General features: G+C 27.9%; 1 protein-coding gene and 1 non-coding gene across 3 annotated transcripts; both read left to right on the forward strand.

Annotated features, from left to right (window-relative positions):
* The first annotated feature begins 3,367 nt into the window (after nt 1–3,367).
* On the forward strand, nt 3,368–9,430 carry LOC119670509 (potassium channel subfamily K member 1-like). Of its 2 annotated transcripts, none has more exons than XM_038080784.1 (4): nt 3,368–3,582; nt 8,271–8,411; nt 8,490–8,903; nt 9,006–9,428. In XM_038080784.1, exons 1-4 carry the CDS (start codon nt 3,384–3,386, stop codon nt 9,278–9,280), a joined length of 1,029 nt encoding a protein of 342 aa, XP_037936712.1. In that variant the 5' UTR covers nt 3,368–3,383; the 3' UTR covers nt 9,281–9,428. The 2 variants fall into 2 exon arrangements, with proteins under 2 accessions (XP_037936712.1, XP_037936711.1); XM_038080783.1 differs by lacking the exon at nt 3,368–3,582 and adding an exon at nt 5,519–6,187 and having other exon boundaries at nt 9,006–9,430.
* LOC119673573 lies at nt 4,789–4,925 on the forward strand. Its single transcript, XR_005252091.1, has one exon. It is a non-coding gene; the product is annotated as a U4 spliceosomal RNA (small nuclear RNA).
* Nucleotides 9,431–16,185: the final 6,755 nt, after the last annotated feature.

Raw genomic sequence — 16,185 nt, forward strand, 5'->3', positions numbered from 1 at the left:
GCAGTAATGCTTATCGTACCTATAAGACAATACTCAGAACATTTTAAAGAAATTCCTTAAAGTTTGCTCGACAAGTTCCACATTGCAGTAAATAATATGTAATGAAATGAATCTATAGTCTCTGTAAGTCTGACTAAGATGTCAGACACTAAGCCACGTATAGACCTGTTGCTCTCTAATGACAACAGATAAAGTAAAGTGCATATGATAATTCTCAAGACATCTTGAAAGAAATTCGAAAAAGCAAATACGCTAAGTTTTGTGTTGCAGTAAATAATATGCAATAAAAGAGATCTACATAGGCTTAGTAAGTAATAGTATGATTTAAGCTGTATAACTCAGACAGAACCATCAAGCACTTTTCACAAATTTTTCTATGCAGACCTTTCCTTTTTTTCATAAAAATAAAGGAGAACCAAAATGTATATTCTTACGGAAGAGACAATAAAACTCTATAAAGTAGATTCTATACTACTTTTTATTGACGCAAAAGGGTTTAGAGACCTACTTTAAAACCAGAAGGGAAAAAAAAGACCCGACGGTCGTAGTGTCACATCCCTTAACAATAATAACAATAATAATAATAGAATAGACCTTAAAGGTATGTAAGAACCCAACCTTAATATCGCGTAGTTCTAGTACACAGGCATGATGCTATCAGAATGATCAAACAGACGACGAAATACGCTATTAAACTAAGATTACTGATATTGATTGGTTTGTGTGGAATATGAATATGTATGTTTTTTTGTAATGAATATGAATATCCTAACAATATGCACTTCAGTTATATCGTTTATTAAAACAATGTAGTAAAAGCATATAAATGAAACTGATAGATATAAATGAAATATGTGAAAAAATTTTATATTAAATCCAAACAATCTAAATAATTCATTCAATAACAACAACAACACATATGTTAACAAGTTTCTCGGACTAAACAGATTTGTAATCAGATTAAGCATTAGCTTATATATGTATATTTTTTATAACTACCATCTTTCCTATCTAAAATTTATATACATTTTAAATAGTTACTTTTTTAACACACTCATTCATGCTTTCTCGAAAATCTGAAGACGAAGGTACTAAGATCTAAAAGAAAGGTCTAACTAACAAATTTGGATTTAATACAATGTGATAATACACATAACTCAATAGAATAACAAAATTGAGAAACATTCATTCAGACTTTCAGTAAAAAAGGTGTTTGTTTGTTAAATCACAAAGATTGGACTACATTGGTGATTTAACAGAATGAATACCTGAGAAACTTCATCGAAAATTGTGAAACCATCTTTACATAGTCATATACTCCGCTTTTGTAACATCAGATGCATGGTACAATAGCGGAACTCGCGAACAATTTATTTTCATGGTATAAACTAAAGATTGATGGTTTTGAGAATGCTTTGTCTACTGAGGTCTGCCTAATTATTATCATCGTTATAATTACTATCAGTATTGTTTTTGATTTAAAAGTGTGTAAAGTTTTTTAATATTAATATTAAATATTATTAAAAACACAAATTCAAATTTTATGTCCAATTAAAACTGAACAGTATCTAAAAGTTAAAGACCTAAAGCTCACTGTGATCTATTATAGCTCTGATAACAATGATGATTCGGCGCATTTAAGAACCTTGCGAACCTTTGTCTATATAACTTTTTTTTTTTTTTCTAAAACTTCATTTTATTATATACAATCTATTCTATGTATGAATAATAAGTACTACTTATGGCAGTCTATATAACTTTAAATTATAAATAGTATTGGATAAATTGATTTCAATATATTGAAAGAGATTCGAAGTAGATGTCTAATTAAAACTGAACAGTATTCAAAAGTGAAAGACCCATATGGCAACGAAACATTAGGCATCCTAGAGCCCGTCAGAGCTATTGTAGCTCTGATAATAATGATGATTCGGCACATTTAAGAACCTTTTCGATTTTTTCAAAAAATTTAAATTAAATACCATATTTTATATGCAATTATTTAATATTTTTGAAGGTAGTCAATCATCTTTTTACTGTTACCTTTGGAAGTCCTCGTAAATTTATGCAATTAAGTATAATTTTAGAGCCCATTTTTTTAAATAACAAAAATTAAAAAAATAGGAATCAATATTACAAAAACTTTTTAATCTGCATTTTGGTGTAAAACTTTTTGTATATCTAGATATACATATATCTAGTATAAGTATATATTTGATATTCCTTATAAATATATATTTTATATCCATTAAAGGTTAATTATATAAAATTAATTTTGTCCATTAACACAATTTGTTAATCTATGACAGCACTTTACTTTGGACAAAGTAAAGTAATTTCTCTTTTAATATGACATATAAATGATAAGATAGGTTAGATTGATAAGATCAGTATTATGTTAAATTTATTATGAAATTAAATTTTCTTTTTCTACTAATGTGTAATGAAATTATTTTATTAAACATTTATTAAACATATGCAGTATTTATTCAATTTAAATATCATCTATAGAAAAAAAAAATAAAAAAAAAATTAATTATACATAATTTACTGACATGAAACTTTACAATTTTAAAATGAATTTTATATATTAATTTTTCAAAATTAATTAAATATTTTTTTAAAATATAATGTTCTTATATTTTGTTTTTAAACTTATTCTTACATTTAAAATTTATTATTAAATTGTTAAATTTATTATTAAATCGTTAAATTTATTATTAAATCGTTAAATTGTTATAAAACTTAACAGTAAATAGTTATAGTAAATTTTTTTATTAAAAGTTCTTATGCAGCTTTAACAGTCTTCAATCTACACCCTTCTCACCCATTTAATTTACTCACTAATTAAACGCAGGCAGTAATTTCAAATTCTTGAAACAATACTGGCTACTGACTAGTGATTTTAATAAAAAATAATTGTATTTGTATGGTTTTTATAAAAGGAGCTTTTACCATTTCGAAGAAATAAGAAAATTAACCTTTTCCTTACTGCATAAATTTACATGAAATATGATAGACCTGAACATATGCGGGTCAGCGTAATCTCACCCATCAACTAACCAGCTCAGGAATAAGGTCATAATTATATATCCGCACATAAATTGAGTTTGCATGTTCAGCGGATACGAAAGGACATTTGCACGCTAGCCTAAGTCCTTAAGAAACGAATGGAAAACTGTACTTTAAATTTTATGTGCGCACATTTTCATAAAACGGTAGTTTTATATTCTATAGATAAAAGTAAATGAAATTGCTTTCAACATTAAAAGTAAATAAACATAAATGATTTTATAAGGAAAATAAACTTAACTTTTTATTTAAATGTTTAATAATAATTAATGGTACTTTCTATTTTCAGAATGCTTTTAGGTGCTTTTCCGATGGGTAACAAAACTGGTGCTGCTCCAACAAATAAAAATGGAAAATGTCGATTTCTTATACTTTGTGGCGGATATATTTTATTTCTGATACTTGGTGCAGCAATGTTCTCTGCGATAGAGGCACCAAAGATTGATGACATTTCCAAGCGGGTGGAAACTTTTCGAAATCAATTTCTACAAAATCACGCATGTCTTAAAGGTAACTATACATTAATAATACATTAATTATGAAAATACTATAAAATGAGTCCTATGAATATGCCCAGGTCTAGTCAGATTCGAGCACTTCACTACGAAAGCCTAGGCGCAAATAAATCTAGTGAACATATCTAATATAGATTTTAAAAAGTATTGTTAAGTTAGTTTTGGTTGGAGTGGCGGCCTTGTATGGAATGGCCCATTGTGGTACCACAGGAATAGTGTTGGTTCGTACATAGACTAGAAGGTCAGTATACGACCAACGCCGAAAAAGCAACGACTCCCCATTAGATAAAGTTAAACCAACCTAACAATTCTATGAATCTGGGTAAGCCCCTATTATTGCAGAAAAACAGCTCAGTCATATCGATAAAAAAAGAGGCCCCTGAAATTTTTGATCTTCTCCTAGCTAAATATGGACACTAGCACGTGAGATGAAGCACAGTTTCCTCTTCATACTCAAAGCCACAGCCGTGACAAAGATCATTATAGGGAATATCTACTCTCATAGCATGCGTTACTAATATGCACAAGGTTTTGAAATAGCTTACTGGTACATGCAAATCAACCTAGATATCTGACAGCAGGATTCGTTAGCCTAGTGTTGATTGACTGTGCTTAAATATTTTTGTTTGATTGTTAGTTTTTTAATTGGCGTTCCACTGCCAATATCTGAGAAATATCAGAGAGAAGAGCGCCTGCTTTTGCAAGCTCATCCATTCTACAATTGCCCGAGATATCCCTATGACGAGGACCCAAATAAATTAAACCTTCACCCTCCTAGCTAGGTCATTAAGGTAAGCACTGCAGTTTTAGGAAAATAAATTATGATTGAATATGTGAGATGTTTCGAATATATAAAACAGTTGTAAAATATTGTAGCTCTAGGATTAAATTTTTATTAATAAAAAATAGGAATATTTCTGTTAAGACCAACTGACCAAAACTATTTATAACTATTAATATAATAAAATTATCTATAAATTAGAAAATATTTTACTCATTTGCTGAAACTAAGATTAATGTTCTTTCATTCTGAAACACCATATCTCTTAAAAACAAACTATGTATATATAGAAAAAAATATATATATATTTACTTAAGATACTATTGACACCTTTATTTTCTTAATTCCAAACAGACATTTACGTGACATTATATAGCAATGGTGTTGCTTTAGTTAAATAGCTACTATATGCATATAATAGCTTTTGCGCAGAGGCGATATCGTCACCGATTAAGTTCTATGTTGCTGAGGTGCGATTATTGCTAGTTCAAAACTTTAAACTTTTTATAGAGTAAATTTGTTATTTTAAATATATTTAAAAGACTGTTACTGACTGTTACTCTACTCGATATTTTGTAGTTTCCATATTTTCCAGCGAAAACATTAACTTCATTGTTTGAAAGTTTTTTTTTTTGCATATCACTATGCAAATCCCTTATATACAATTGAATTATTTAAGTTATTTTTTTTTTGTATAAACTGCATCTATTAAACTTTTATTTTCTTTACCTATAAAATTATTATAAAATATTATATCGTGTTTAATTTCACAGTTCTAATGAAGACTTGTTATGTGTTGTCACATAGAAATGCATGCGATATGAAAGAAATTTTTATTAGCTCTGGAATCGTTTTGTGTATTTGCGGCTTTTATATTTGTATATGTCTCAAGTTCTTGGTAAAACAGACACAGCTCTTTTTATTCTGAATATAGAAAGAAATGCAACGATCAGCAATTTTTTCTATATTTTTCATAACAGACACGAAAAGCACAAAAATATTATTCAGTTTGATTTTGAAGAGTGCACAGTAAAGATTAATTTTAATTAAGACTTAAGATAGATAACAACAATAAGACTTATTAATGTAAAAAATAGAAAAAAAAAAAAACAAAATAAAATTAACGTAAATTAATAAACAATAATTTAAATGAAAATAAAATAAATGACCACAAATGATAAAGTGAGAAAAATCGTAATAAATAAAATTAATCTAAGTGGCCGAAATCTGAAATCTGTGAGCCAGCAAACATATTATTTGTAATAAATAACCATTAACATGACTTCCGAAAGGCATTGCAAACATAGCGGATATGAGAGTCTCGATGGTATTAGCAATCAATCACCATCAACCTCTTCGCACGTGCACAATTCAAATGACTGCTTAACACAGAATAATAAAATGATGGCAAAAGACCTATCCAGATCCGACACCGCCATACACTTGCAACCGCAAATGGACAATATTTGCGCGCGTAGAATATCATCAGTAATTTCCTCCATTAATATATCTTCCTTTAGCCTCAATAGCGCCTTCCAAAACTCACGTCGTATTTTGCTTAATAACCGCGGCTGTGATTTTGAACCAAATAACGTAGCGAAATGCCAAAATGAAACCAAATGTACAAATCCGTTCCTGAAACTGAAACGGAAAATAAATCGTCATCATTTTCTGATTTTATTTGTTTTGTTCTACGTCGCTTATTTGGCATTCGGGGGTTTCTGCTTTCAAATGTTCGAAACGCCAATTGAAAATAATTATCGCACCGGGCTTAATAGTCTACGTAATGATTTTTTAAAAAAATATCCACAGATTTTGGGTAAATATTTTTCTAAGTAATATATATAATAGCCTATAAATTAATACAAACTTAATTATATGATTATGTACTTTACAAGATAATTTATCTCAATTACGAATACTTTCTCAAACAAGTTCTAAATCCTAAAAGTACTTGTGCATTAACCATATCAATTTTAGGATTAAGAGGTCAGTAGAATGGAGCACAACCACCATAGTAGATCATTTGTGATACAACTAACCATAATTGAATAGAAGAATGTTTCTAGTTGAAAAGTTCATTAATCACGATTATTTCATTGTCGGACTCTCCCACTGGATGGAAGAATATGGGTATAACCTTATAGACTACATGAATGAACTGGCAATATTAATAAGTAGTAAATAAAGTGGTACTATACTTAAGTAATGCTTACACGAAGTTTAAAACGATATAGGAATGAAATACCAATAATAATTGAAAAAAGACTTAATAAATCGTTATCTAAAACAATAAACCTATGTCTTAGGGCCCTGTTCTAATAATGTTTAAAGTTAGTATAAATATAACTTGCTATTGGATTGTCTGAAGAATAATATTAAGTTGCTTTAAAAAAGATTTGACTAAGCCGAATCTGTCTACAAGCAGATAAAAATTTGATTAAGATTTTTAACGATTGTTTGCTTTTACTAAGGTCTAGGCGGAGAATGTATCCTCATCTCGGTCGATATTGTAAACTTTTCAACTAATGACATTCTTCTATAAAATTAACTTTAGTTGTAACACAACTAAGGACATTCTAAGTTGTAACACAAAAGAATTACTATGGTGGTTGTGTTCCTTTATTCTAACACCTCTTAAATATCTATCTATCTTATCTATAAAAGATTTAAGATGTTAAAACGGCAAAATTTCTCGTAACAATGTTTTGTACAAGTAACAGAACTTAAAAGTTACATTTGTTTAAATTTATATACATGTAAAAAAAATGAAAATTTTTTTCATAGGAACTTATATTTGCATTATTATTATATATGACAACTACTATATATATAAAATAGCGTCAATAAATTAATCAAATGTCACAAAAATATTAGGCAAGTTACTGATTTCAAGGTTACCCCGTTTTGTCAACTATTTTCAGCAAGATGGTGTTTTCATTAACAAATATTGAACCTCGACATCTGCAGATCTAAGCTATATCGGTAGGTAACATAGTGAAAAAATTTGATCAAAATAGGTGTCTTTACTTATCGTATTTCTATTAGGTTATTTGCTCTACTATACCGGTTTTACTACATCTGTAGACAAAATGTGTGAAAAAATTGGACCGTACGATCCGGAAGAAGTATCACTATTTTTTATCACACCCGAATTTACGAGACACAAGTGTGTTACAAATAAGATTGCTTCTTTAAAATAAATTAGGTATTAATGTATTAAAATATATTACCATCTGTTTTGTCCAAAATCATTTGAAACTCTTCCCGCGTTATTATTTTGGTAATGCCATGGATATTGTAATTAAATAAAAAAAACATTGTCTCTGTTATCTTTTTTGAAGATCTTCGAAGTTTGGTATCAGTTATCATTCAATAGAGTTATAAGAACCATCAAATTGCTTATTGTTCTCATTAATATGTGTAGCACTATTATATTTTGGTACCACATACGTTACAATATGTTTTGGTCAATCAACCATTTGATAAGATTGACATGCTTACTTGGCAATAATTTTTTATAGATATACATTTTGTAATACAGAAAATATATATATTATTCATCTTGGCGTAAATAGATGTGTAAAGATAAGCTGCTCTACTTTAAATATTTTCAATATTCATCTTTCAATATTTAAAGAAAGAAGACCTATAGTAAAGACGACAAGCTAATTTGTCATTAATTTTTTTATATATACGCATTTTGTAAAACACTGAGTATATGCCTGACCACAAGGCATATATAGCTGTAACTCTTAATGTAATTCAAAAATATCAAGTTGTGAAAGTGTGAAGATAATCTCTTCTACAGTTTATAATCGCATAAACCACACTTATATACTTTTATCACTCGTATACTCTAGCAAAACTTTTTAAAAAACTTACTTTCTATTTAATTTCAGATGAGGACCTAGAAGATTTTTTACATGCTATTATTACGGCCAACGATCGCGGCATATCACCCTTGCGCAACGCCTCCAACGAAATGAATTGGAGCTTTGGTCAAGCACTTTTCTTTTCAAGCACTGTCGTTACCACAATAGGTAGTGAAATTTTTTTCTTAATATATATATGTAATATATAAACATATATTGTATTTATAACAAATTTTATTTACTTAGGTTATGGACGTGTTACGCCACTCAGTCAAACTGGCAAAATATTTTGCATTATTTATGCTACCATCGGTATACCACTTACCCTACTATTACTAAGCGCAATGGTTGAACGGTTACTTATGCCCGCTAATTGGCTATTGGGTACACTTAATTCAAAGCTTGGACATTTATATCAACCTTTCAATATACGTTTACTACATCTAAGCATTGTTGTTGTAATAGTGGCTGCAATATTCTTTGCTATACCAACAGCAATATTCGCTTACCTGGAACCAGCTTGGGGTACATTAGACGCTTTCTACTATTGTTTCATATCCCTAACTACAATTGGCTTAGGCGATTATATACCCGGTGAAGGTGTTTCCATTGAACACCGTTCCATATATAAAATGTTTATTACGGGCTATTTAATTTGCGGTAATTATTTGTTACTTATTATTGTTATTGTTATCGTATATAAGTTTATGCAAAAGTCATATGTTATATATATAAAATTAATAATTTAATTGTTATTTTTAGGATTAATTGCAATGATGTTCGTGCTGACAATATTCTATGATATACCACAATTAAACTTAGGCCAATTGTTTACGGAAAGTGTTAATGGAGAAACTGAAAAACTACGCTTATCTAGTAATAATACTACTTGTTATTCTGGTCCATCTGGATTATATATGCCGCAACGTGATGAGGATACACGACGTGCAGTTGTACGTATACGACCGCATGGCGATGACTCACCTAGCCCCGATGAAGCGCCCTCATCACTTAATAGTGATATGAGAATACCATAGAAGGCAGAAATTTATCAATAATTTAAAAAAAAAAACATTAACATTCTATGCAATCATTAACTACTATAAAGTTACGTACAATTTAACGAATATATCAAGTAACAAATCGACAGTTTACAAAATTCTAATCATATCCTATATGAATACATATTCCATATAGCATAAAATTGTAGATACAATATGCTATATACGATATTATACAAATAGAATTTACACAATTGTTTTAAGTAGTAAAATAAATGTTACAATCGTAAAATCTACAGATATTCTAATAATAAAAATAATATATTATGCAATGTCATTATATGTAGCGAATTCTAAGTCCTTACAATCTGATATATCTAGCATGATATGACTATGAAGTCATATTGAAAAAAACAAGCTTTGAGAATGTTTCCTTTGTTATTTCTTAAATAAGTTTAAAATTCAGAAAGTAAAAATCGGTATTATCTTAAAAAAAAAAAATTATCAATTATAACAATAATTATAAAAATATGTTGTCTAAATCCCTGGTTTAAATTATAACTTAAATTTCTTTATAGTGACTCCATAGTTTCGTGATGGGAGCACAGGAGCCGTCTCCAGGAGCCAAAAGTTTCAAACAAAATATAATTTATTTTGTTTAGCTTTGAGCTCCAAGCACAATAAAAGTTACAGTTCATTGTTTTTTTAAACAAATATAAGCAATAAGAAGGCTATATACATTTTATACGATCCGCATCCATACAACCGCAACAACAGCAGGTCTAACAGAAATAAATATTCTAAGCGTCTTAAGCTAAAAAAGCTGTTATTTTGTTTCTTGGTGTTTTTAATGCCATACATAAATTGTTGTTGTTAAAATAATTTCTGTATTTAATGCCAAAAAAGATATTATTATTGAAAAGAAAGGATAGTGCACTGCGACCTAAAAGATCTATTGTGCTTCTTAGTCGGATTAAAGTGTTTCTCCAAGTCCGATTTCTTTAATAAAAGATAGTACAGAGCCTATCTTTCCTAGTCTTGGAAAAAGATATATTCAATGTCGAAATTTTATTTTTATGACAAACTTAGATTTATATATAGAACCAGTTGTAGTGCTCCATAACCCTTAGCAAGCTTTTTCGTTTCATCTAAGAACAAAACTAAACTAATAACTAAACTTAACTTATCCACACTTTATACAGGTAGAAAATTACAATAGATCTAAAAGTGATCTTTTCATATTTAGAAATCATATATCATATATTCTTTTATCAAGTAAATATTCGACAAAATATATATTTTATATATTAGACGTGAACCAAATAACAGTTGACAACATATTTTTATAACTTTAGTTAATTATATTAATAATTTATTTTTTTTTGGTTATATAGCTATTATGTAATTGTTTTTTTTTTTGTTTTTGATATTCATTAGTATTTATTTCTGTTGCTTTTTTTAAGTATTTCTGTAAAAATCAATTTCACCGAACAATACGCCTCTAACATATATTAAAAAAAATATTGCTAAAGGGCACACTAAGTAGTTCCTCATTGTAAAGCGTCCAGAACAAATATATTAAATATTTTACAAATTATTATTCTAAGTTAAAATAAGTATTATTTCTTTTTTATTTGCTAATTAATATTTAAATACATAAAGACAAAATAATTTATTATATAAATAATTATATTTATAAATTATATATATATTTGCAAAGTTAATATATTTTCCTCGCAGGTATGAAACACATAACATGTAACCTTATACAAAATATATATATATATAAATATAAATAAATATATATATATATAAATGCTTTATAAAAGACATAATTATGGAATAAACATATAAGCAAGTAGTGATATCCTCTCAAAATTTTGTTGGTTTTAAGTGCGCCATAGACGTTATTGTTGTTGAAAATGGTTAGATTTATTTATATCCAAACTGTGTATAAGATTAATGCCTTTCAATATATATATAGTAACCTTTACACTAAGTTGTTTCCAGAATGTTTTCATATATATTATTATTATTATATATACATTTTATATATATTTAAGATAATGATGAGTTTCATTTGAATATTGCTTGAGAATAATGAAACTCTGGAAGAGTTTTTTAATCCAATTATTAATATTTTTCATTTGATCGATATTTGTGTGAATTTTATATCAATATATATACAATATATTAAATACATTTTATGTATCCATTTATACTTATGTATATAGAAATGAACATTTAATTAGAATATAGAAGATTGCATATTTATGTATAAGAGAACATAATCACACCAATCTATGTATAATACAAGATATTGACAAATAAATATCAGAATTCATAGTATTCAATTGTTTAGTTTGTTGTTGTTCTTTGTTAAAGCAAAAGGATGGATTATCTATCTTCAATGATATAGAGAAAATAGTCAATATTGATTTAATAAATTTAAATCAAAATTCATCAAAAAAAAATCAATACAATATAGGCATCAAAATTTACCTATTTATTATTATATTATAATTATACTATTAACAGATGTTGTTGTTGTAATAACCCGCTGAGAGCTGCTTGAGAAGTCCCTTTAGAAGTTGTTGAACGGTACTTGGTTATCGCTGGCGGCGAGTGGTTCCGGGACATAGACTTATTACAGATCATACATTATAATTATTTATTATATTACATGGGAATTATATGTGAAACTGCACATGGTTAGCGAATATGGTCAAAAAGCTGATAGGTCTAAATAAAGTGTAAGAGTAAAGTTAAGTTAAAATGTATAAGGTTGACTATATAATCCCGATTTTTGATATTTTTCACACTTGTTTTATCATATCTCACATTTTAAGTGACTTGTGGGGCTAATAACACAAATTTAATTTCAGATAGAATACCAAAATAAACTACATAATAAATAAGAGATTTAGTATATTACATGAAAGTTATATTTAATGATTAGAAAGATAATTTCATTCTACGTAAAAGAAAATCATTTAGAAATCGTTAAAGAACATTATTAATATACCTTATAGGTCTATACAACCTGGGTTGCAATATTAACTAACATATTCAATCGCGGTTTTTATAATGCTTTTCACAATTGTTCTATCATATCTTACATTACACAGGTACAGATGAGTACTAAGAAGAATATAGATTTGCGAGCACAGTATCAGGCGTTAATCCATCAAATGTACTTAGGTGGAGATAACCTGTTCACGAATCTACTTGTCGTAAGGATTGCCAACAATCCTCAGCATTTCATAGACAGTTCCAGACAGACAGTTCTGCTCCACCACAGCAGACTTTAGATGACGTTCCTTTGACGAACCATACTTAATGGAGCAGGAAGTAGTAATGGTCCTAAATGGTGGAAAGAACTCACAGTATATCGCAAAATAGCAATACACCGGACATAGTGATGGCTAATCACCGGGATTTACATAATGGAATTGTGTTTTTTAAAGAACAATTAATCTATTCAAATTCAATACGAAAAGAATCCAGTATTAGAGATAGATAGCTATTACCGAACGCGATAAGAACTATATACTATAATAATCGTTATTTTGGGTAAAAGTATTACTAAATTAGAAGTCACAAAATATTCTTGGCAGAATGCCAAACCAAAGAAGATCAAATCAATTTTGAAGGTGTACATGTAATTTGACGATATTGAAAGAATTAAACACTACGGCCGATTAGTTATATACCGTGTTGTCTGGCTAAGTATGTGGAAGAAACTAACGCTCATAATGCTGGGAATTTTATTTTATTAAAATATTAAAGTTTTTAACATGGATATAAAGGTAGTTTAAACTAACATTTTATTTGATTTTTATTTTGAACAACAATTTTTTAAAGAAAAATTATTTAATATTCTATTACAATCATTGTTTTTTACTCTTACACGTTGAGATGACAGTGGTTTCGATTAATTTGAACCTATTTTAAACTGTAATCCAACATTTTTTTTTCAACTTTATACACTTTCTGAACATAATTCTAACTTAAAATAACTCAAAGGAAATTTATTTTAAATATATGAACATACTGATACTTAAAGCTTTCGTGTAAAAGTTGAAAAATGTTTAAAGTTTTACATTTGCTACAGTGGCTAAGTTTGGCAGCACTGCATCTTGCGTGAACAGTACACTGATCTCATTTTCGAACTTTTAAAGCTCGACATTTTAAAATAGTGGCCGCATGTAGTTTACAGTTACTTTTAAACTTGATTGTGTTGAATAATTTCTTTTATTTTTAATTCATAATTTAAATTATAGTTTATAAAATGGCTATGTTTTTTGGTGGTTTAGAGATACCGACAGATGCGCGAAAAGAAAATTATTTATCGTATTTTCAAGAATCAGGAGTTCAAGAGAAATTGTCACAGATTCTTACTAAAATGTTTGAATCGAAGCGTAGACCAAATAATCCAATGGAATACATAAGAAAAGAACTTGGTGCTACTATAGTTTCAGCTGAAACACTCGAAAAACTGGAGGCTGAGGTCGATGACGCCAGACGTGAAATTCGCCGTTTGCGCAGTATTTTGAGAAAACTTGGCGTTGAGAACATCGATGAAAGCGATCACGAAATTGAAGAAGAAGAAAATTCAATTAAAGACGAATAAAAAAAAGTAATAAAATGTAGAACATTTAAAATTAAATAAAAAATATTAGTACAATGACAGTCAGTGATTATTATTACATTAAATTTAATTTTAAAATAATTGATTAAAATGCAATTAATAATCATACAGTTTAAAATTTTTGATTTTTTATATATAAAGTTATATATTTCTAAATAAACCTAAGAATGAAATGTATTATATATGAAGATTAATAAAAATAAAGAAACATTGGACAGAAGATTTTCCAATATTCATTCTGTAATACTATAAACACAAAAAAGGATTTAAAAGTGATGTAGATTGTCATCTTTTCCGTGTACCGATAAATTGCTACACACTCAAAGGAAGGAGGTAGTAAAGGTAGTAGCTTTTACCAACTCAATTAAATTAAAATTCGCAATATACGAATTAAAACATATAATGACAAAAACAACAATAAGATAATGATTATAGAGGTAATCATTAATGTTACTGTGGTAGACCGCTGAGATGCATGTGTTAGGATGTAGATGTCTAATTATAGAGTGAGGGTGGGGGGTTTAAGGAGTAGAGGCAGATTAGAAACGTAGTCATTTATCGGGTGTCCTGCTTTGATTTACTGCACACAACTGCTTGCACATACAGATACCTATAGTTTTGGCATCAATCGAACACATTTATGCCCCATTAACTCATAGACCGTCTTTGAACTATTAATTCGGCCACGTTCTTAATGGGTGGACATTACTCAATATGTCGTCTCTGGATTACTGTGGTAATAATATATATTAAATAAAACCAATACAGCCACTGATTGGAAAATTCAATTCTATCTTAAAGTGCTATTGGTGTTTAAGAGTACTTCATAAAGATGTAATTAAATTAATATCTTATCATCTAATATGTATCATTGATAGGATCACATTTTCCAGTAATAGTTGGAGGTAGGTTATACATCTACAAGTTAGATGTATTTATTACTCTCAAGTTTTTGCACTGTGCCACTTCCACAATATAGACATATTATATCTTACCATATATAAAGCCGTTATTTGTTACACTTCACTTGATAACTCATAACTCAAACAACAAAATTATTTTCTGTAATTAAACAAATATCTGCAATTGTTTAATTCTTCATATAGTACTACCAATATTATTCATATAATAATACTAGCAAATTTCTAGATTTATTATTATATTTTCAATATCAAAATATTAAGCATCGCGATTGTGTTTAAAATTATGAATATATTTACGAGTAGATAAAAAAATCGAAAAAAAAATCTTCAACATCATTTACTTAAGTTATTAGGAAGTACATTAAAAATGCCACACTTCCTAAAGGTATAGAGATTATAGGTCACAATTATGAAACCCATTATACTTCACACACGCATTTAGACAGTGCTGAACACACTTCATTTATATACATTTAAATCAACAAAAATCAAAGTGTCAGCTAACAGCACTAATACTTCAAGAAAAAAAATGAATAGGGCATTACAAAATAGTGTTTTTATATCAGCTTTTTGGGCCGCACCTGCTTACAGATTGTCGTCTGCGAAACATAACATTTATCTGAAAGCACTTATATTTAACTGAAAATAAAATTCAGAACTAAATTTCAGAACTATTAAAATGTACGAACTTGTATTTTAGTCTTATACATTACCACCTTTAGTTAAACATTGGACCCGGTACTTGCAAATCTCATTCAATATTTTTTCACTCTACAATACTATTATAAAAAAAGAAATAAAACAAATTAAAATTAAGATTTCAAAATGAATTTTATTCTCTTTATTAACTTATTTTAAACTTAATTATTTGTATATATGTATATGTATACATATATATACGTATATATATATACATATACATATATATGCTCATCATTATGTATGCATGACCTTTTAAGAAATATTACTGTTCATTGCGGCTATCTGAAGAAATACATTTGATATTTCCCTTTAATTTAACAATTTATATTGATTTTATAAAATTTGTTAAATTTTTTAATATCATTCATATATGCTGTAGTTATTTTAATTATGTGTTATATGTTTTCTTAATATTAGTGACAAATTATACTTCAGAATATGTTAATCGATATTAAGCTGCCGACTGCCTTGTTTTAGTAAATTATACAATATTTTTTTAAATGTGAATGTATACATTTTAAAATTATTTTTAAAACCTTATATAATTCTTTGCTTGTTTTCAATTACATATTTGATTACATAAACTAATATTATTTAATTCTTAAATAAATTTTTTAAATTCATGTAGACACGCATGCACAAATAGATATAATTAATATATATTT

The sequence above is a fragment of the Teleopsis dalmanni genome, chromosome 1 (genome assembly GCF_002237135.1).
Source record: "Teleopsis dalmanni isolate 2A chromosome 1, ASM223713v2, whole genome shotgun sequence".
In the NCBI taxonomy this organism is placed as follows: domain Eukaryota; kingdom Metazoa; phylum Arthropoda; class Insecta; order Diptera; family Diopsidae; genus Teleopsis; species Teleopsis dalmanni.